The sequence below is a fragment of the Garra rufa genome, chromosome 1 (assembly GCF_049309525.1).
Source record: "Garra rufa chromosome 1, GarRuf1.0, whole genome shotgun sequence".
NCBI lineage: Eukaryota > Metazoa > Chordata > Actinopteri > Cypriniformes > Cyprinidae > Garra > Garra rufa.
In genome coordinates, this window is record NC_133361.1 from 47,436,929 (window position 1) to 47,459,211 (window position 22,283).

Sequence of the window (22,283 nt, forward strand, 5' to 3'; positions counted from 1 at the left end):
CTCCATAGAAATCTACACCATCCAAGGAAACTCTCACGGCAGCCCATGTTACTTCCCCTTCCTGTACGATGGCCAGTGGTTCCACAGCTGCACCAGTGTGGGCAGGGAAGATGGCTTTCACTGGTGTGCCACTACCCATGATTATGGAAAGGACCAGCGCTGGGGCTTCTGCCCAGTAAAGAGTGAGCGAATCCAGCTGATTTTGGAATCCAGAGCTGACCTGTTAAAATCAGAACGTTCCTTCACTGTCTAGAAACTGGAATGTGAGACTACTGTACATCATAGCGCACATATTCCTGCGCACTAAAATGCATCTCTCTCTCTTTCCAAAGGTACTGACTGTGAGACGTTTTGGGACATAAACCCTTTGATGGATAACTGTTACCAGTTTAACTTTCAGGCCACGCTGTCCTGGAGTGAAGCACGGACCAGTTGCCAACAGCAGGGAGCCGACCTGCTCAGCATCACTAAAGTAGAAGAACAGATCTTTATCAACGGTGAGAGATGGATGGATATAAACATGGTTACATTCGTGATTTGGTTTTTTCCAAGGATTCCGGTAACAGCAGAACAAACAAGACAGAAAATTGCAACACTCATTTTTGCTTAAAACTCAGTGGAATGTGTTTATAAAGTATGTGTGTACTGTAGGTTTGCTAACTGGGTACAGTGCCACCCTGTGGATGGGCCTAAATGATTTAGATCTCAATGGCGGCTGGCAGTGGGCTGACACCGCCCCTCTCAAATACCTAAACTGGGAAACAGGTGAGGCCACACCCCTTACAGACACATCCTCATTTAACCACACCTACTCGGACAATAAATGAGTATATTTTAGAAAAACAGACTAGATTTGTAGATTTTAGCAATTTTTCCTAAACTTTACACTTCAGCTATTAAAAGCTGAATAATTCATTCTGGCCAATTGAAGCATTCTGCAGTCAATATTTCTTGAGAGCTTTTTAAGTTTAGTCTTCACAGTTGTGGTAGTCTCTTGAAGTACTTTATAGCTTCTTCTCACATATAGCAATGAAATGATTATAACTGAATCAATCTCCTGCCTTTTTTGTCATTATTTCATGTTCATTTATTTATTTACACTACTGTTCAAAAATGTTTTGTCAGTAAATTTTTTGTTGGAAGAAATTAATGCTTTTAATCAGCAAACATAAATTACAATGATGAACAGTCCCATTCATAAGACATTTATAATGTTACAAAACATTTCTATTTTAAATAGATGCTGTTCTAAAATCACAGTTTCCACAAAATCAACAGAAAATCTGAATGATTTCTAAAGGATCATGTTGACAATGAAGACTGAATAATAGCATTCATTTGATTAAGTTTATTTGATTAAAAATACTGAAAAAACAGTAATATTGTGAAATATTATTGCCATTTAAAATTGTGTTTTTTCCATTTTAATATACTTTAAAAAATTGTTGTGCTGCTTAAAACTTTTTTTTTTTTGTAACCTGTGATACTTTTTTCAGGATTCTTTGATGAATACAAATTTTAAAAGAACAGCATTTATTTAAAATATAAATATTTTCTAACAATATACTGCTATTCAAAAGTTTGTGGTCTGTCATTCTTTTTTTAATTATTCAGCAAGGATGAATCCATCGAAGAATCCTAAAAAAAGTATCACAGGTTCCAAAAAAATATTTAGCAGCAACTGTTGCCAACATTGATAATAAATCAGCATAATAAAATGATTTCTGAAGGATTATGTGACACTGAAGACTGGAGTAATGGCTGATGAAAATTCAGCTTTGCATCACAGAAATAATTTATATTTTAAAGTATATTAAAATAGAAAACATTATTTTATATTGTAATAACATTTTGCAATATTACTGTTTTTTTTCTGTATTTTTGATCAAATAAATGCAACTCTGATGAGCATAGGAGACTTCTTTAAAAAACATCACAAGTCTTACTGATCCCAAACTTTTGAACGGCAGTGTATGTGTTTGTTTATTTATTTATTTGACATTATTAGCCCTCTGATAATGACCAGTGATCAAACAATAAACCAGTAATGACTAGCTGACTGTATATTTTTTTCTTACATATGAAAGAGTACTTTACTTTAAAGACTTCTTGTTCATTGTTCAGCTGTCTTTAGAGTTCTTAGTAGTTTTTATTTTATTTGGCACAGAGGAGCTCATTTGCATTTCTCTTGGGAAAGATTATTTTTATCTCATGAATGTATGTGTTGTAGAAATGCCAAGCTATGATGAGGAGGAAAACTGTGGCGTGATCAGCACCGATGCTCAGGGTCGCTGGCACAACCGGGACTGTTCAGTGGCTCTGCCTTACATTTGCAAGAAACGACCCAACGCCACACTCGACCCCTTCACCACAGGTATGTGTGCAGTGTGTGCGTGCACATTTGCGGCTTGCTGTTCACATATAAATGCACAGAGCAGTGTTGCCACTGCGTACACTTATGCTTTAAATGATTAAATATGACTTGATTTATTTCAGTGGTAAAACTTGTCTGGCCCAGCCATGCAATTTGAGTATCTTGCCCTAAAATTGCATGTTTTTCTGCATGCTGAGAGGTTTTATTTTGGATTCTGCTGATCTACCTGAAAGTCTGCTTTGGTCTTGAGGATCTCACCTGTGTCTGCGTGTGAAACAGACTCCTGGGCAGATGACGGACGCTACCAGTGTGATGTAGGCTGGCAAAACTTCCAGGCGGGCTGCTATAGGCTGAACTCAGACAACCTGGACTGGAGCTCTGCCCACAAAATGTGCCAAAAGATGGAGGCTAACCTCGTTAGCATCCACACCCTCCCAGAGCTTGAATTCATCACAAAGCATATGAAGAAAGGTATACACATGCAAATGTCTGTTCATAAATATATGTAAAAAAGTTTTTTTAAAATAATTTTTAAATAATACAGTAAAAATATATAAAAGCAATTTGCAAATGGGGTAAAAGTAAACTTAATTCAAAATATATTTACTGACAACAAGTCTTAATATTTTCTATAATTTGGCACAATCTCCACGATGATTCAGGCTGTTTATCTTCCTGTTTCTTAGATATAGAGGAGCTGTGGATTGGTCTACATGATACAGCTATGCAGATGAACTTTGAATGGACGGATCGCACTCCAGTCATCTTCACTTACTGGCATCCATTTGAACCCAACAACTTCCGAAATGTTAATGAGGATTGTGTCACAATCTGGGGGCCTGTGAGTATATATAAATATAAAAACACTACCAGTCAAAAGTTTTTGAACAGTAAGATTTTTTAATGTTTTTAAAGATGTCTCCTCTGCTCACCAAGCCTGCATTTATTTTAACCAAAGTACAGCAAAAATATTTTTACTATTTAAAATACTGTGTTCTATTTGAATATATTTTAAAATGTAATTTATTCCTGCGATTTCAAAAATTATTTTTTATTATCATTACTCCAGTCACATGATTTATCAGAAATCATTCTCATATTTATTAATATTTGTATTATTATTATGTTGAAAACAGCTGAGTAGAATTTTTTCAGGTTTCTATGATGAATAGAAAGTTCAGAAGAACAGCATTTACTTGAAATAGAAATGTTTTATCGTCAATTCAAAGTTACCAATCAGATTCCAGCCATATGGCTAATTTTAGTTGAATTAAATAAAACTACCCGGAAGGTGTCTCTGGGGCAAAACAACCCTTTGGCTGTCCGTATTTTACCCAGTGCTGGCTTGTTTTTAACCCAGCATTTTTAGAGCATAGATTAGGAAACAAACTACAGAAGAGTAGAAACGTAGAATGATTTTTTAAAGAAGGTAATGTATTTATTCAAATTACAGTTATAAAAAATAATAGTAAAAATATTTAAATTCTGTTCTTTTGAGCTTTCTATTCTTCAATGAACCCTGAAATGAAGGTATCATGGTTTCTACAAAAATGTCAAAAAAAACTTTTTTTGAAAGAAAGTTGATGCAGAATGTGTTTTGTAGCAAACATGATGTTAATGGACATAAGTCTGCTTTTCTGTATACTCATAATTAAGATAGGGATCCTAAAAGTCTAAATTTATAGCAGCTTCATAATGATACCCCCTCATTATACAGTATGCATGTGTGTTTGTAGGAGGGCCGCTGGAACGATAGCCCATGTAATTACTCGCTGCCCTCCATCTGTAAGAAACCGGCGCAGAAGTCTGACGACCGGATAGAGGACCATGGCTGCAAACGGGTAAACCACCACTCTTGTCTTTCACTCCATTGCCTTTCTCATTCATCTTTGTCATTCTTCCTTTTTCATTAGTTTTAATCCTCTAATTACCCTTTCTAGTTTTGTTCTCTGCAGCTCCTGCAGATTTCTGTTTGTTACTTTCTATTTAGCTGGATTTCTCCCCCTACATACTTTCTGTTGCTCTCTTTCTCTCTGCATAAAGACTCTATTCACAGTCACTGCTGTGTCATGCTGTTAAAACTCCAGATGTGGTCAGTAGACCCAGACCTGCCACAAGCATACAGTAAACAGAGAAGTCTGACTCACACACGCTAGTCTTCATAACTCAGAACTGTTTGCTGACCGAGGACAAAACATTTCAGGTCATGGACCGAGTTACTCTAACAAGCACACAGAAACAAAAAAATGCATGCAGAAGCCGTCTTTGTTTTAAATGAGTGTGTGCATTTTTGCTGTTACCTTGCTGTGACCCTGGTAATAGACATCTGTTAAACAAGAGCTGTGACCCTGAATGCCATCGCCTAGGTCAGAGTTTAGAGGTTACTGGTGGATACCCTAAAAACCCATAAAACAGTCTGTTTGACTAAATTACTTTTTTACCTGAAGAAAACTGTTCTCACCTATGCGCAACTAGGGTGCCGTGGGTTTCCAGGACGTCGCTGTTTGGTTGCAAAAGTGTTCAGATTTTCTAAGTTTTGGTGTTTTAGCAAGTTTCTTGGGTATTCTGGGTGGTTGTCATGTGATGTTTTACTTCACACAGCACAAAATGCATTTATTACTTAGATTTTGTTTTACAGCCAAGATATCTAAAAATTCTTAAATCAAGAAGGATTTTCTAGACGAGTAAAAATTACTGTTTTGTTTTTAGAAAAAACAAGTCAAAATTAAGTGCGTTTTTGCTTGAAACAAGCAAAATAATCTGCCAATTGAGTAAGAAAAATAATCTTGTTTCCTGTTTGAAATTATATAACAGATTATTTTGCTTGTTCTAAGCAAAAACTCACTTAATTTTGACTTGTTTTTTTTCTGAAAACAAGAAAATAATTTTTACTTGTCTAGAAAATCCTTCTTGATTTAAGAATTTTTTGATATTTTGGCTGAAAACAGGACAAAAAATCTAAGTAAGAAAAGCATTTTTACAGTGCAGAGATAAGATTCAGGTCCTCTAATGGGGGTTTATGCATTTTTGTTGTTGTTGTGGTTGTTTCTGTATTAAAAATAAGTCTTAAAACCTGTAAAAGTAATAGCACATGTTTTGTCAATAAGCCACACAATTTGAGATGAAACAAATGGTTACAGACAAATTATGTGTCAAAATTAAATATTTAGGATTAGGGGGTTGTTTTAATCACAAATGAGAGAGAATAAGAATAGTGAAAGAATAAATGTTACCCTGGTGCACAAAAGTCTTAAGTAGCACGGGTATTTGTGACCCTGGACCACAAAACCAGTCATACGGTTAAATTTTACAAAACTGAGATATATACATCATACGAAAGCTCAATAAATAAGCTTTCTATTGATGTATGGTTTGTTAGGATAGGACAATATTTGGCCGAGATGCATCTATTTGAAAATCTGGAATCTAAGGGTGCAAAAAATTCAAAATACTGAGAAAATCACCTTTAAAGTTGTCCAAATTAAGTTCTTAACAATGCATATTACTAATTAAATATTACATTTTGATAGGTTTACAGTAGGAATTTTACAAAAAATCTTAATGTAACATGATCTTTACTTAATTTCCTAATGATTTTTGACATAAAAGAAAAATCAATAATTTTGACCCATACAATGTATTTTTGGCTATTGCTACAAATATACCCCAGCGACTTAAGACTGGTTTTGTGGTCCAGGGTCACATTTTTGTAATATACATTGCTAAGAACTTCATTTGGACAACTTTCTCAATATTTAGATTATTTCAGATTCCAGATTTTCAAATATTTTATCTCAGCCAAATATGGTCATATCCTAACAAACCATTCACCAATGGAAAGCTTTTATTCAGCTTTCAGATGATGTGTTAATCTCTAATTTCACAAAATTGACCCTTATGGCTAGTTTTGTGGTCCAGGGTCACAAATAGTAAAACGATTTTATGTCTTGTCAACTTCATATATAATTACATTCCTACTTTATATCAAATACTTTATATTACTTGTTTTTATTTTACTTCTCCACCATTTCATACTACATCCATTCAAACTTCCTTTTGTAGATCATTTCAGCAGTTTTTGACTTACACTGAGCATTCAGTACTTAAAATAAGTGTCATGAAACCCATTAACATAATAATTGCATACAGAATTGTGATTGGTGTTAATTATTTTATTTTATTCTTCAAAGTTTGGGGTCTGTAGGATTTTTAAAAATTAGTATTAGAAGTTAATAGTTCTATTCAGCAAGTATGCATTGATTTTATCAATAGAGACCGTTGGTTTTATACACAGTTATGTATAACCGTTTTCCACAAAGCTATTAATTAGCATAACACAGAATAATAATAATAAATGTTCCCTCAGCAGCAAATCAGTATATTTGAATGATTTTTGAAGGATCATGTGACACTGAAGACTGGAGTAATGATGTTTTTTGATCACAGGAATAAATTACATTTGAAAATATATATTAAAAATACAAAACAGTTATTTTAAATTGTAATAATATTTTCAAATATTAATCTTTTAACTGTAGTTTTGATCAAATAAATGCAGACTTGGTGAGCGTAAGAAATTTCTTTTAAAAACATGAAAAAATCTCACAGATCCCAAACTTTCGAAAGGTGATACAGTATGAGCCTAATTGTCAAGAAAATATTGCAAACATATAAAAATAATCATGACAAATGTATCATTTTGTGAAAAAGCCAGAGAGGTTTTTGCGGGATTCACCCATGTGGTTGTTTGAGTTGGTGGATTTTTTTCAGCAGACTTTATCTCTTGCACTGTCAGAGTGATGTTAATTAATCAAAAACCTTTGATTAAAAAACATAGCATATTATTATGAACCCCCCCCCCTTTTTCCTCATTTTTGGGTTTAGAAATGACACTAATTTTGTAAGGCATTAATGCTATTGCGCTGTGTTGTAAGCCCATTCTGCAGATGTAAAACTACTGTAGTTTAAACAATTTAATCTTCATTTTTGGAACAGGCTGCTAAATTTGGAGTCCTAGTGAGTTTGTCATTGTCAGACAATGAGAGAACACATCTGACTCTCTGTAATGTCTTAAACAGTAGAGCAGACAGCCGGCTGACGGGTCAAGTTACTGCCTCTTGCCAAGTGCTGACGTGTAATTTAGATGCATTCCTTAAATTGTGTGTGTTTGTGTGTGTGTGTGTGTGTGTACCTGGTATTCATCACGTTGTGGGGACCAAATGTCCCCACAAGGATAGGAATACCAGTAGATTTTGACCTTGTGGGGACATTTCTCAGGTCCCCATGAGGAAACAGGCTTATAAATCATGCACAATGAGTTTTTTTGAGGAAGTAAAAGTGTGCACAATCTCCTGTGAGGGCTAGGTTTAGGTGTAGGGTAGGTGTAGGGCCATAGAAAGTACGGTTTGTACAGTATAAAAACCATTACGCCTATGGAATGTCCCCATAAAACATGTAAACCCAACGTGTGTGTGTGTGTGTGTGTGTGTGTGTGTGTGTGTGTGTGTGTGTGTGTGTGTGTGTGTGTGTGCATGTTTTGTTCCTGTCATTTCGTTTGAGATTTATTTTGAATTAATTTAATAGTTTTGCCTAATTTATTTAGGTCAAATTCACGTACTGACAGAGCCAGCTTTTAGGCCAGCATGAATTCCTTGCTAGTCCAGACTGGTTTATGTTGGTGTTCATGCATTTTAGGGCTGGGTTGAAAAATTAAATAAAACATGAGTAAACATCTGAAACTATGTTAAAATAAAGAGTACAACTTACTGAAATCCATATTGATCTCATGTAATCACTCAATCGGTGTTTCACATCAATATGACAGCTTGTAAACATAATATCCTTGTTGAAAAAAATGGTTTTAGCTGGTTTATGCTGGTCCTTAGCTGGTCAGGGACCAGCATAAACCAGCAAAGGACCAGCTTAAACCAGCATCCCAGTATCAAAACCTACCTAATCAGCATATGTTGTTTTTTTCAACAGGAATGTCACATAACATCACATTTACCTAAAAAAAAACACATATTTTGTGACAATAAAAATGCCAATCAGCTAGAAAAATTAACTTTAGATATGAGCATTTTGCTAAACATATACACTATATAACATATCCATTATGATTTTTATTGTTCTTCACTAAATTTTAGTTTATGTTTGAACAAATTAGTCAATTTTTTATGACAGCCACCATTTAAATATTTATATTTGAAAACAACGAATTGAAATATAATTATGTAATTGTGAAGTTATTTAAGTGTTTTAACTTTCAATATTATAGAATTTGGTACCAACTGACTCTCTTGCATATTTGACATTAGTTGAAAGATTTTTTTTTCCATGGGAAAAATGGCATGTACTGTACATGATATCCAAAATAATCTATATCGAATCGAGTTGCAAGTTTGTGAATCAAAACCAAATCGAATTGCAAGATATGTGTCAAAACCCAGCCCTAATGCATTTAATCACAAAATTTAAAAACAAAAACCAAAAAAATATTTTAAATAAATTTTCCAGATTTTATATATATATATATATATATATATATATTTATCTTTTAGCAAAATTTTGTTTTTTTGTTTTATTGATTTTAATTGATTTTCATTTTTACGAAACTATGTTGATCCTTAAATCCCAAAAAATCGATTAGTCTAGCCTGTTTTCAGTTAATGAACGGAACATTTTCTCATCCAATAAATCACAATAAGCCTTATGATTTGTTACTTTTGATATGAAACAAAGTCTTCAAATTCTGACCATTTTATTGCAAAATTTAAAAAACCCAGCCCTAATGCATTTAATCACAAAATTTAAAAACAAACAAAAAAATACTTCAAATAAATTTTCCAGATTTTGCCCCCCTCAAATGCCAATTTACACACACACACACACACACATATATATATATATATATATATATATATATATATATATATATATATATATATATATATATATATAACTTTCAGCAAAAAATAGCTAGTCTAAAAAACATCCTGAACTATTCAGAAAGCTTTACTAATAAAAAATTTTTCAAGCAAGAATAATATAATCCATTATAACACAGCACACTTCTTTCTCTCTTCCTCTGGTGAATCTTTTCAGGGTTGGAGATGGCACAGTCCTTCCTGTTTCAAGGTTGGAGAAGAATCTCTAACTTTTAATGATGCAAAAGGAATGTGCGCCAGCAACAATGCCACACTCGTCAGTATTAATAACAGGTACTGGACACAAGCCTAGCAACATGGACTGGATTTGTATTCAGCTTGTAATGCTCTTTCCCGAAATCGATGAAGTAACTTATGAGGCATATGTGCGTGTTTCCAGGTTTGAGCAGGCCTTCGTGAGCAGCCTGGTGTTTGGCCGATCCGACGATAAGTTCTGGCTCGGCTTGTATAGTGATAACAGCACTGGCACGTTCCGCTGGATAACGGGAGAGGAGCTCACATACACCAACTGGAACAGAGACGAGCCAGGTACAGACCACCATGTGTGCACCTAAGTAGTTTGTGTCTATATGACTCCCTTTTATCATTCGGTGCTAAGCCATAAAAATGCTAATGATGAACCTGAACCCTTTGTCTTGTGGTGTTGCAGCAAAGAAAAAAGGAGGTTGTGTGGTGATGGTGGCGGGGCAGGCCATGGGTCTGTGGGAGGTGAAGGACTGTGCCAATGTCCGCTCCAAATACATTTGCAAACAGAATCAGGACTCTTTCATCCCCAGCCCCCCTGTTCCTCAGCCTACGCCCTCCCTCACAGGATCATGCCCTTCGGGATGGAAAAGCACCAATGCTTTCCGCCAGTGCTACAAGGTGTGTCTGTCAGAGTTGTGCGCCAATCAAAATTGAAAAAGCCTTTAAACTTTTAATTTTAACTGAATTTGCAGAACTGTCATTTTAAAGTTTATTAAAATTAATTTTGTAAATGTATTAAGTATTGTTGCAAAATGTAAATCATATTATTACACAGCTCTATGTATAAAGTTAAATATATTTTATATCCAGATTTATGTGCATACATACAGTACACTCACATAAAGTGGTATATACATTATACACCCAGCTCTTTACATAAAGTGATTTTTTTTTATATATATACTAGGGTGATATATATATACTCAAAGGAATGGTTCACCCAAAAACTAAAAATTGTGTCATTAATTACTCACCATGTTGTCGTTCCAAACCTGTAAGACCTTCGTTCATGCTCAGAACACAAATTAAGATATTTTTGATGAAATCTGAGAGCTTTTCAGTCGCATTCCTGTCTATGCAAGGTCAGAAGCTCTCGGATTTCATCAAAAATATCTTAATTTGTGTTCTGAGCATGAAAAAAATTCTTAAGGGTTTGGAACGACATGAGAGTGAGTGATTAATGACAGAATTTACATTTTTTTGGTGAACTATCTGTTTAAGGGCTTGATTCGTGCTTGTATCATTGCAAAATGTAAACTATATTGTCCCCCAGCTCTAATCTGCTAAATGTGACTAAGGTATGAAAATAGGTATGAAAATATTAAGATATTATAACCATTAACATCATGACTTTCTGCTTTATTATGTGCAGTTTTATTATATTAACAATATAAACATTTCTGGCTAAAAATGGTGGAAATGTCGCCTATAGAAAATATAATTCATACATTAAATCATTTAACATTAATTTTATAGACTGGTGAAAGAAAACAGACTGCACTAGTTTAACATAAAGTTCTGTTCAAAAGTTTCCATACCCGTTGTAGAATCTATGAAAATGTTAAGAATTTTAACAAAACAAAAAGGATCATAAAAATGCTTCTGATTTTTTCTTTAGTACTGTCATGAATAAGCTACTTCACATAATAGATGTTTACATATAGTCCACAAAACAAAATAATGATAATGATTTTTAATACTGTGTTGTTACCTGAATGATCCACTGCTGTGTTTTTTTGGTTCAGTGATAGTTGTTCATGCGTTCCTTGTTTGTCCGGAGCAGCTCAACTGCCTGCTGTTCTTCAGAACAAATTCTCCAGCTCCTGCAAATTCTTTGGTTTTCCAGCATCTTCTGCATATTTGACTCCTTTCCAGCTGTGGCTCTATAATTGGCTGTATAATTTTGAAATCCATCTTTTCACACTGAGGACAATTAAGGGACTCATACACAACTCATTACAAAAGCTGCAAACATTCACTGAAGTTGCTTTTTGAGTTACAATTTAGTAAATTCTTTAGTCATTCCTATTCAACATCCTATGTCCATTCAAGTCAAGTAAACAAATTCTTACATTTTGGATTTTGGCCAGACCTGCTGTGGTGTCTGTGTGTTCGTCTGTATTGGGTTGTGTGGTCAGCTCATCGCTGTGCTTTTGCAGGTCTTTCATGCAGGTGCACTGGAGAAGAGACTGACTTGGATTCAAGCTCACAAGTTCTGCCAGAAACATGGAGCTCAGCTCGCCAGCTTCAGCACACCAGAGGAAGAGGCCTATGTCTTCCAGATTCTCCATGAGGCCTTTGGGTAAGTGTCTAAAATTCAGCCCTAAAGCAACACTGTGTGTGCTTGTAATGTATGAGGGCATGATTTGTGTGAAAATGAATAAAATTTCCTTTATTCATTGGCTTTTACACACTCAATTACCTCAAATGCCCAATCTCAGTCCTGGAGGGCCGGTGTCCTGCATAGTTTAGCTCCAACTTGCCTTAACACCCCTGCCTGGAAGTTTTTAGCATGCCTAGTAAGAGCTTGATTAGCTGGTTCAGGTGTGTCTAATTGGGGTTGGAGCTAAACTCTGCAGGACACTGACCCTCCAGAACCGAGTTTGGGCACCCCTGCCCTAGTCAGAATTTTTTGAGGTTATATTTGTTATGTTTAAGATAAGTTAATATTTTACAATTCGAATGCATCACGTTAAAGGTATAGTAGGGTGAGGGTCTAACATCTCTGCCTTCTGATTGGCTGTGTGGGCAGGGAGGCGGAGGATCATGAGCAGCACTGGCTGTGGATTGGAATTTCCCGTAGGAATAGTGACAGTTGGACATGGAGTGACGGATCAGCTGTGAGTATTTCATTGTACTAGACCAGGGTGTATGTGTATATACCTATTTTAATAATAGTTCAAGATAAGGAACACATTTCTGAACCCTATCCTTGGGGCTCTGGGCAAAAACAAACCAAAAATAAATAAAGAAATGAAAGAAAGAAAGAAAGAAAGAAAGAAAGAAAGTCGGAAAACACTGTACTAGATATCAGTAGAGCAGGTGTTGTCAACCTTTTGACTCCAAGGCCCTCAAATTAATATTTGAAGGCTCAAAACTTATTTTAATCTATGGGCAGTCCTACTTTATTATTGTTATTATAGTTATAGTTACAGAATTTAAATTAAAAATATATAATATAATAACTGTATTATAATTATATAATATGTATTGTAATTATATAATTATAATTTAATTACTTACTTTTCAGGAGAATTCCAAAACTTTTAGAAGCTATATGTTATTAAAAATGCAATTCATTTCTTAAAAATCAGGTTTTTTAAGACCATGATAATCCAGGTTCTTCAAAAATAAAAACAGTTTTTGAAGGGTTGTATCAAGATAAAAAGATCATGATGAAGTTTTTAAGGTTTAAAGCTTGTTTTGTCTAATTTTAAATCATTTTAAGTAACCTTGAGGGCCTTTTGTAAGTATGCCGATGCCCCCTAGTGGTCCCTGGCCCCCTGGTTGAGAACCACTGCCATAAAAAAAGATCTTTCACTACTATCACAAATATCAAAGTAACATGGTTTTGTTTTCTGCTTCCATTTCTGTAACATTGTACCTCCGTAGTACCTTTTTGTTAGCGATTCTTACATGCAAAGTCTATTTTTTTTCTCTCTTTCAGGTGTCCTATCAGAACTTTGGCAGAGGGAATTATGGGTCTGCTGAGTGTGGAGCAGCTAACATGGCTGACACCAACTGGCTGGTGTCACACTGTGAGTCTGAGCTAGACTGGATCTGCAAAATACCGAAAGGGAAAGTGGAAGAAGAACCTGAGAGCCATGAAGGTCTGTCGCAGCGCACTCTTTATTGCCTTTGAGACTATAAGACTGTAATATTATCAAAAGAAAAAGTCTAACAAGTTTGTTTGTGAGCAGAATATGTTTTTGAATCTAGGTAATGTGACATTATTCTACATTTGCCTGTGTAGACACTGGTTTAGAGTGGGTTGATTTTGAAGAGGCCCAGTATAAAATGTTTGAGCATCGCTCCACATGGGATCAAGCTCAGAGGATCTGCTCCTGGTTCGATGCCTCTCTGGTGTCCATGCACTCTCCTAAGGAGAATCAGTTTTTGGTTAGCACTTTACGCAAGGTAAGCACACAACCACACACTGTCCTCTAAGAAGTATGCGTATGACTATTAAAATGAACAGCAGTTAAAGGATAAGTTCACCCAAAAATGTAAGGTACACAAGCTGTGGTGGTACTTTTTTAAAGGGCACACTTCTGTACCTTATTTACCCCTATTTTCCGCTTTATTTTGAGATGAATATTTTGCATTAAAAGGTTCATTTAAGGCTTAATGCTATATGAAATGTATTTGCAAAACTAACTAGGAATTGTGTTTACTGTGTCCAGATGTCCCGCAAAGAAAATGACCTGTGGTGGATTGGTTTACACACTTTTAAGAACGATGGCAGATTACGGTGGTCTGATCATTCGGTGCTCAATTATGTGTCCTGGGGACTAGGGCAGCCTCGACCAATTAGCAAAGAGCCCAAATGTGTCCAAATCTCCGCCTCAAAAGGTTTGATCAGTTTAACACACATTTACGAACAGAATATATGTGTGTAATATATGAATATATGAGTGCAATGTTCAGTTATTTTGGGCAATGATATGATTCAACAACAGTGAGTTTATTGAATTACTTTAATGCTCTCTCAGGTGACTGGTCAGACCAGAGGTGTCACGTTGATCTTCCATATGTGTGTAAGAGGGTGAATGTGACGGGTACTATCCCTCCCACACCTGCTCCTCCTCTTATACCTGCTGGCTGCCCACAGGGTTGGAGTCCTTTTCTACACAAGGTGAAAATTTACTCCCACAACATGTTTGCTTTTACACATTCCCAGGAGAAAATCAGTGCGCTTCAATAATGTACTTAAAGTGCTCTATTTTCATGCACTAAAAATTGAACTCACTAGTGTATAAAAGATGGGTTCAAGTGTACTGGAAGTGGTAACTAAATACATTTTTTTAAAACAGGGAACGTATTTTAAGCTCATTTTAGTTCAGTTTAGTTTAGTACATTTAGATGTTCTTTAGATTAATTATTAAGAATAATTGTTAGTATATTAAGTACAAAATTAGTGCACTAAAAAATAAAGCACTTTAAGTAAATTATGGAAGTGCACTTTTTTTTACCTGGGTTATTACACTTGCAAGGCTGAAACTAAATTTTTCTTCTCCACTACAGTTCGCATTCAAATTTAGTTTGGCTGATTTTTTTGAACCTTCTCTATTCTCATCTATTTTATATACTGTAATTTTTGTATTTTACTTCTTATATTTTTTTTAAGAAAAGTTAGATTACATTTACTTTCAGTAATTGTAATTGTTTGTCTTTCAAAGCCTACCCAAAACTCATTGTGAAACAGTCGCACATTTCATTTCACTTTTGTAATGTGACATAATTCAATGTGAAATGGGATATTCATTGAGAAATATGTTAGGGCGCCACTTTTTTTAGTCAGCAATTGATTGGATCATGAAGAGTTATCTATATTTGACAGATTTTTTAGATGGGAGGATGTGTAAAAATCTGATTGCTTGGTAACGGCATCTAAAAAGGAAAATTATCCTTGTGATATTACAATTTTATGACTTTTTTCATTCGCATTGTTAGAAAGAAAAATGTATATATATAAAAAAAAATATTACAGAAATATTCACATTGCACATTTTCTCTGAATTCTGTTTTTTTCCCTTATTCTAACAGTGTTATAAGGTGTTTGGAGAGGAGCTGTCGAGTCGTAGCACTTGGGAATCTGCCTCCAAGACGTGTCTGACACATAGAGCCACGCTAGTGACAGTGCCAAACCACAGAGTTCAGGGTAAATCAAACCCATACACACACACAGAAGGGAAGCTAGGTTATGTGAAATTGATAGCTCACACAAAAGAAAAAAGTACAAAAAATGTGAAAGAAAGAAAGAAAGAAAGAAAGAAAGAAAGAAAGAAAGAAAGAAAGAAAGAAAGAAAGAATCATAGACAAATTTTATGAACATTAGGACTGAAGTTCTCCAGTGTCTGTGGCACTTACAGCCCTCAATTTGTTTTGTCTTGTGTGAATAAAAATAGCACAAGATCTGTATCTGATCTATTTCTTTCTCTCTCTTTAGCATTCCTTGTGACTCTGCTGCCTAACAGTAGTTTCCATGTTTGGGTGGGGCTCACTTCAGAATCACAGGCTCAGTTCAGGTGGTTTGAACCTGGGTTTCTTAGCTACACTAACTGGGCCCCTGGAGAACCAGTGGACAACAGACAATTAAAAAGCCCGGTATTCATCTTTCTATCTATCTGTCTGTCTGTCTGTCAACAGTTCCTTGCAAAAGTATTCATACACCTTAATTTTTTACAATTTATGTTGCAGCCTTATGTTAAACTGCTTTCAAATGACTTTTTTCCCACATCAATCTACACTACACACACCATAATGACAAAGCACAAAACAGGTTTGAAACACCTTAGCAAATTTATTAGAAATAAAAAACTAAAAATATTCCATTGCATAAGTATTCATACCCTTTTCTGTGACACTTGAAATTTAGCTCAGGAGCATTGATGTTACTACACTTTGAGTGTGGCCAATTCATTTGTTATGATTTAGAAAGACACACACCTCTCAGAAAAGGTCTAACAGCTGAAAATGCATATCAGAGCAAAAACCAAGCCCTGAGGTCAAGATAACTGCCTGTAGAGCTCAGAAATAGACTTGCATCAAGCCACAGATCTGGGAAGAGTTCTGGGAAAAATCTGCTACATTGAAAATTCACAGAATCATGTAGCCTCTATTATCCATAATGGAAGAGGCTTGGAGCAACTAGGACTCTTCCTAGAGCTGGCCTCCTGTCCAAACTGAGCAATTGATAGAGAGGCTTGGTTGTACTGGTGACCAAGAAGCTGATGGTCACTCTAGTTAAACTCCATGATCATATATGCAGATGGCAGAAACTTACAGAAGGACAAACAACACTGCAACAATCCGGTCTTTATGGCGGCGTTGCCAAACTCAATCCTCTCTTCAATGAAGACACATGAAAACCCACTTGGCATTTGCAAAAAAAGCACCTAAAGGACTCTCAGGTTGTGAGAAACAAGATTCTCTGGTCTGATGAACCTCAATTCCAAGCATCATGTTTGAAGGAAACAAAGCACTGCTTATCACCTGCAGAGTACCATGTGCTGGTAGCAGCATCATGCTGTCTTTCAGCGGCAGGGACTGAGGGACTCGTCAGCATAGAAGAACAGCTCAATGCACCAAAATATTGAGATGAAAACCTAGTCCAGAGCATTCAGAGCCCCAGACTGGGCAGAAGGTTCATCTTCCAACAGGACAATGACCCTAAGCACACAGCAAGATTGGCTAATAGACAACTCTGTGTATGTCCTTGAGTGGCCCAGCCAGAGCTTTGGCTTGAACACAATCAAACATTTCTGGAGAAACCTGAAATCTGATGTCTGTCAGCCCCTATCCAAGCTGATAGAGCATGGGAGGTGAGGAGAAAAATGGCAGATAATTGCCAAATAATTGCCAAATGTTGATGTGCAAAGCTTGTTGCATCATACCTAAAAATACTTGAGGCTGTAAAGGTGCTTTAGGTAAGTCCTGAGTTAGAGGTATGAATACTTATGCAGTGTATTATTTCATAATGAAGAAGTATGAATACCATTTTTTACAAGGCACTGTGTCTGTGTACATTATCTATGATTATCCACCCATCAATCTGAGTATATGTGTGTCCCATTAGGGTAACTGCATAGTGCTCCTCCATGGTAGTCCTCCTCGGATGATGGGCATGTGGGCGTCTCGCAGGTGTGATGCAGAGAAACACGGCTTCATCTGCATGAAGGATAAAGGTACAGGAATATGTCAAATTCACGTGCCCACACAAATATGCATTGTATTACATACCCTGAACCACTAAAATATCTTGTGTGCATGTGTTTCCAGATCCTTCCTTGCCCCCTGGCGTGGACCCTCTCCCGCCATTATTAGATGGCCCATTAGAATTTGGTGGCGTGCAGTACCGGATCTTGCGGAAGCCTCTAGATTGGCGTGGAGCTCTGGGGTTGTGTGAATCCGTTAATGGAACACTGGCAACGGTACGGGATCCTCGGCAGCACGCCTACCTCACCCTCCTCCTCAGCACGCTCCGCAAACCCGCCTGGATCGGACTACACAACGACGGGGTGAGACATTGTGTGCGTGTTGTACGTATCTACTTCTGTCGTGTCAGAGCTTCAGCAAAAGCTTCTTGTATGTTTCCAGGCTCGGAGCTACACGTGGTTGGGCGAAGAGGAGCTCACATTCAGTGACTGGCGGGATGGAGAGCCTAATCAAATGTATGGATGTGGTCACATGACCATTGAAGGCCAGTGGACTGTGGCTGCTTGTAATACAAAATTAAATGCTGCCATCTGTGAAATTAACACAGGTAAGAAAATGTTAGAGCAGGGCTGGGCAACTTGAACAGTGAATTTGCTACAACATTGACTGAAATATGCAATTTTCAGTGTATACCAAATTTATTTCAGAATTATTTATATACTATTATAACATTCATAAAAGGGACATCGGATGCTCATTTTCCACAAGTTGGTGTTTCTTTAGGGTCTCCATGAAATGTCCGTAACATACTTTGGTTAAAATTCCTCAATGGTCTTATAAAAAAACACCCTTTGTACTTCGTCAAAAACAGCTCTGTTCACAGTGCATGTCTCTTTAAAGGATAATGAGTTACTGCTCACCCCGCCCCTCTCTTCCATTTTTTTTGTTTATTCAGTGACACATTACCATCAAAAACAAAACTAATTAATTGCGGCCTCAGTGGATCCGATGCAGGGTTGCCAGGTTTTCACAACCAAAACTGTCCAATTGCTTCTTAAAACTAGCCCAAAAGTAGCCCAATCACATTTTGAGGGGAGTCCCCCGGTAAAAATTGCATTCTAGGGAGTAAAATACACGCCTTTTGACAGGGTTCCCCTGGTAAAATTAGCATACCAGGGGCTAAATATTTCATCATTGGGGTCGCTTAAATACTTAAACACTGCTCAAAAAATCAAAACAGCTTGATAATTGAGACTGATTAGGTTTTTTGGGGATAAACAAAGGAGTAAATGTATTTTTATCATTGTAGGGTGGTTGCGTCCACACACTGCTAAGACACACTTATATGCAAACACAATGTAAAAGTGAATTTGGTATCCAATTTTAACATTATTATAACATTTCTAATGTTCATATTTATTTTATTTCATCTTCAATAGTATATGCAGTGCAGCATGCTGCTTTTCCATTTCAGATGTAACCTTTATGTGTTTGGATCTGTCTGTAGTGTTATTTTTGAACATATTTTGCAGGCGTGTTCTAATAGCCTTTTGCTTGTTCTGTTTTTTTTTGTGCCAGAGAGAACGATAGAACACAGATGGATGTATCCGGGTTTATGCCCACAGCCTGTAGGTAACTGGTCCTGGGTTTCTTTCAGAAATCACTGCTACTCGTTCATCCTGCACGAGCTACAATTTAAACACGAGGCCATACGCATGTGTAACAAAGGTAATGTCCACACACAGGGAAAATATCCAACTAAATCGGCACAGGAACACAATAAACTTAAGTAATCTTGTTTGTCCTTTCTCAGCGGGTGCTAAACTGCTGTCAATATTAGATGAAAACGAAAACAGTTTTGTATGGGAGCACATGCAGAGTTTTCAACAACAGGCTCACGGTGCTTGGCTTGGGATGATCTTTAACTCTAAAGGCAAGAAGTTTAATGGACAACACTTGTTTTTCTTTATTGACCTGGAATTTGGATCTTCTTTATCTAGACGTGTTTGTATGTGTTTGATTCCACAGAGGGCAGTCTGGAGTGGTCTGACAGTCAAGTAGTGGACTACAATAACTGGGAGCAGCAGGATGCCAATCTGAGCATGCTGTCTGCCAACAGCTGCTTTTGGGTTCAGAGCAACACGGGCCTCTGGAGGCCTGGGTCCTGCAAAAACCGCACACATGGAGTCATCTGTAAACGGCCACGAGGTATGGAAGGGCACATACAGTGCCTTGCGAAAGTATTCATACTCCTTAATTTTTTTCACGTTTTATGTTGCAGCCTTATGTTAAACTGTTTTAAATTACCATTTTTTTACATCACTCTATAATCTATGCACCATAATGACAAAGCAAAATCCAAATTGTCACAACTTCATAAATTTATTAAAAATTAAAAAGCTAAAATAAGTACATTGCATACCCTTAACTCAGTACTTAGTTGAAGCACCTTTACAGCCTCAAGTCTTTTTGGGTATGATGCAACAAGTTTTGCACATCTGCCATTGGCAATTATCTGTCATTCTTCACCTCACCTCTTTACCTTTCAAGCTCTTTCAGCTTGAATGGGATCTGGCAGACATTTTCAGGTTTCTCCAGAAATGTTTGACTGGGTTCAAGCCCAGGCTCTGGCTGGGCCACTCAAGGACATTCACAGAGTTGTCCTGTTAAAATTTGAACCTACTGCCCAGCTCTGGACTGGGTTTTCATTAAGGATATCTCTATATTTTGGTTAATTGAGCTTTTCTTCTACTCTGACAAGTCCCTCAGTCCCTGGTACTAAAAAAACAGCCCCGCAGCATGAGGCTGCTACCAGCACACTTTACTTATGGGATGGTAGTCTGCAGGCAATGAGCAGTGCCTGGTTTCCTTCAAACATGATGCTTGGAATTGAGGTTCATCAGACCAGAGAATCTTGTTTCTCACAGTTTGAGTGTCCTTTAGGTGCTTTGTTGTAAATTCCTATTGGGTTTTCATGTTTCTTCACTGAGGATTGAGTTTGACCACAGCACCATAAAGCCCAGATCGGTGGAGTGTTGCAGTGATGTTTGTCCTTCTGTAAGTTTCTCCCATTTGCATATATGATCATGGAGCTCAACTAGAGTGACCATCAGTGTCTTGGTCACCAGTCTAACCAAGACCCTTCTTCATTAATTGCTCAGTTTGGCCAGGAGGTCAGCTCTAGGAAGAGTCCTGGTTTTTCAAACTTCTCGCATTAAGGGTATCGGAGACTACATGCTTCTGTGAACCTTCAATGCAGCACATTTTTTCTGAACTCTTCCCCAGATGTGAGACTTGATGCAATCCTGTCTCTGAGCTCTACAGGCAGTTTTTTTTTTTTACCTCAGGGCTTGGTTTTTGCTCTGATATACATTTTCAGCTGTTAGACATTGTATTAAGACGTGTGCCTTTTCAAATCATACCCATTCGATTGAATTTGCCACAGGTTTGCTTCACTCAAAGTGTAGTAACATTTACAAGGGTCCCATAAGGGTATGAATACTTATGCAATGGAATACATTTGCAAAGATGTTAAAAGATGTTAAAAGCCTTTTGCTTTGCCATTATGGTGTATGGAGTGTGGATTGATGTGGAAAAAAGTAGTTTAAAGCAGTTGAACATAAGGCAGCAACATAACAAAAAAGCAGAAAATTAAGGGGTATGAATACTTCCGCAAGGCAATGTATATGTGTAAATATATGATATATTTGTGTCTACAACTAGGGTAAAAGCTACAAAAATTAAATAAAACATTCACGTGTGTATTCACAATGTCATCTAAACTTTGCAAAGAAGTTGTTATTTAAGGATGAAGCAAAACAAACTAACCCATAGCTCATGTTTAAGTGCAGCAAAGCACTGTTGCTCATTTTATACTGAAATTATAAAACTAACAAAAAATGATATATGAACTAATTAAAATGACAAAACAAACAAAATTAATAGAACCTAAACAAATGAATAGCACAGTCTTGCTCTAAGGGTCAATTAGCAGGTGAAAACTGGCCATGGTCATGATGCGAATTGTCCAAAAAACCTTGACTAATTGACAAAATGAAGTTGACTTCAGAGAAATCCTAATATAATTTTAATATACAATAAAATAATTCACTTTTGAAGCCCAATTTTTCTCTTTCTTCTCTTTTTCAATAGGAGCCACAGCAGAGCCTGTAGTTCACTGTAAGTTCCAAACATTTTTTTAACCTTATATTTACCCAAAATAAGTTGATAAACATGTATTGAAGGATAGTTCACCCAAAAATGAAAATTACCTCACGACTTACTCACCCTATAGTCATCCTGGGTGTATGACTTTCTTCTTTCAGACTAATACAATCCAAGTTATATTGAAAAATGTCATGGCTCCTCCAAGCTTTATAATGGCAGTGAATAGCTGTTGAGATTTTTATAGTCCAATAAAGTGCGTCCATCACAACATAGGAGTAGTGTAAGCTCCGGTGAGAAGTGACCAACATGGAAACTCAGTGGAGAGAGCAAAACTAAACATGAGTTAGAAGTACAAAACGAAAATTTTGGAAGAAAAAAGACTACCATATTCTCACCGGAGCCTTATATCACACAATGTAATGCCACTCTCTTGTAAACATGTGTGCGACAGTTAGCGGAAGCTAGAGATTACGGTTTTAAATATGGATATTTTTATAACACAATTGCATGGATTCACTTCAGAAGGACTTTATTAACCCCCCGTGGAGTACTTTTTATGATGTATGGATGCATTTTATTGGGCTTCAAAATCTCAACACCCATTCACTGCCATTATAAAGCTTGGAAGAGCCAGGACATTTTTAAATATAACTCCAATTGTATTCGTCTAA

At 36.5% G+C, this 22,283-nt stretch overlaps 1 protein-coding gene across 1 annotated transcript in view; it reads left to right on the forward strand.

Annotated features, from left to right (window-relative positions):
- Positions 1-22,283, forward strand: part of mrc2 (mannose receptor, C-type 2) — a 45,482-nt gene that overhangs the window by 18,797 nt on the left and 4,402 nt on the right. Inside the window, exons 3-27 of the mRNA XM_073832653.1 lie at positions 9-182; positions 333-497; positions 652-765; positions 2,231-2,374; positions 2,654-2,845; positions 3,061-3,215; positions 4,111-4,215; positions 9,479-9,594; positions 9,701-9,849; positions 9,971-10,185; positions 11,727-11,869; positions 12,320-12,407; positions 13,235-13,397; positions 13,541-13,704; positions 13,971-14,139; positions 14,280-14,422; positions 15,334-15,448; positions 15,737-15,894; positions 17,366-17,474; positions 17,569-17,807; positions 17,887-18,052; positions 19,024-19,173; positions 19,259-19,378; positions 19,474-19,653; positions 21,598-21,624. Of these exons, the coding sequence (XP_073688754.1) occupies positions 9-182; positions 333-497; positions 652-765; positions 2,231-2,374; positions 2,654-2,845; positions 3,061-3,215; positions 4,111-4,215; positions 9,479-9,594; positions 9,701-9,849; positions 9,971-10,185; positions 11,727-11,869; positions 12,320-12,407; positions 13,235-13,397; positions 13,541-13,704; positions 13,971-14,139; positions 14,280-14,422; positions 15,334-15,448; positions 15,737-15,894; positions 17,366-17,474; positions 17,569-17,807; positions 17,887-18,052; positions 19,024-19,173; positions 19,259-19,378; positions 19,474-19,653; positions 21,598-21,624 (3,663 nt within the window). The remainder of the gene's footprint in view (positions 1-8; positions 183-332; positions 498-651; positions 766-2,230; positions 2,375-2,653; positions 2,846-3,060; positions 3,216-4,110; positions 4,216-9,478; positions 9,595-9,700; positions 9,850-9,970; positions 10,186-11,726; positions 11,870-12,319; positions 12,408-13,234; positions 13,398-13,540; positions 13,705-13,970; positions 14,140-14,279; positions 14,423-15,333; positions 15,449-15,736; positions 15,895-17,365; positions 17,475-17,568; positions 17,808-17,886; positions 18,053-19,023; positions 19,174-19,258; positions 19,379-19,473; positions 19,654-21,597; positions 21,625-22,283) is intronic.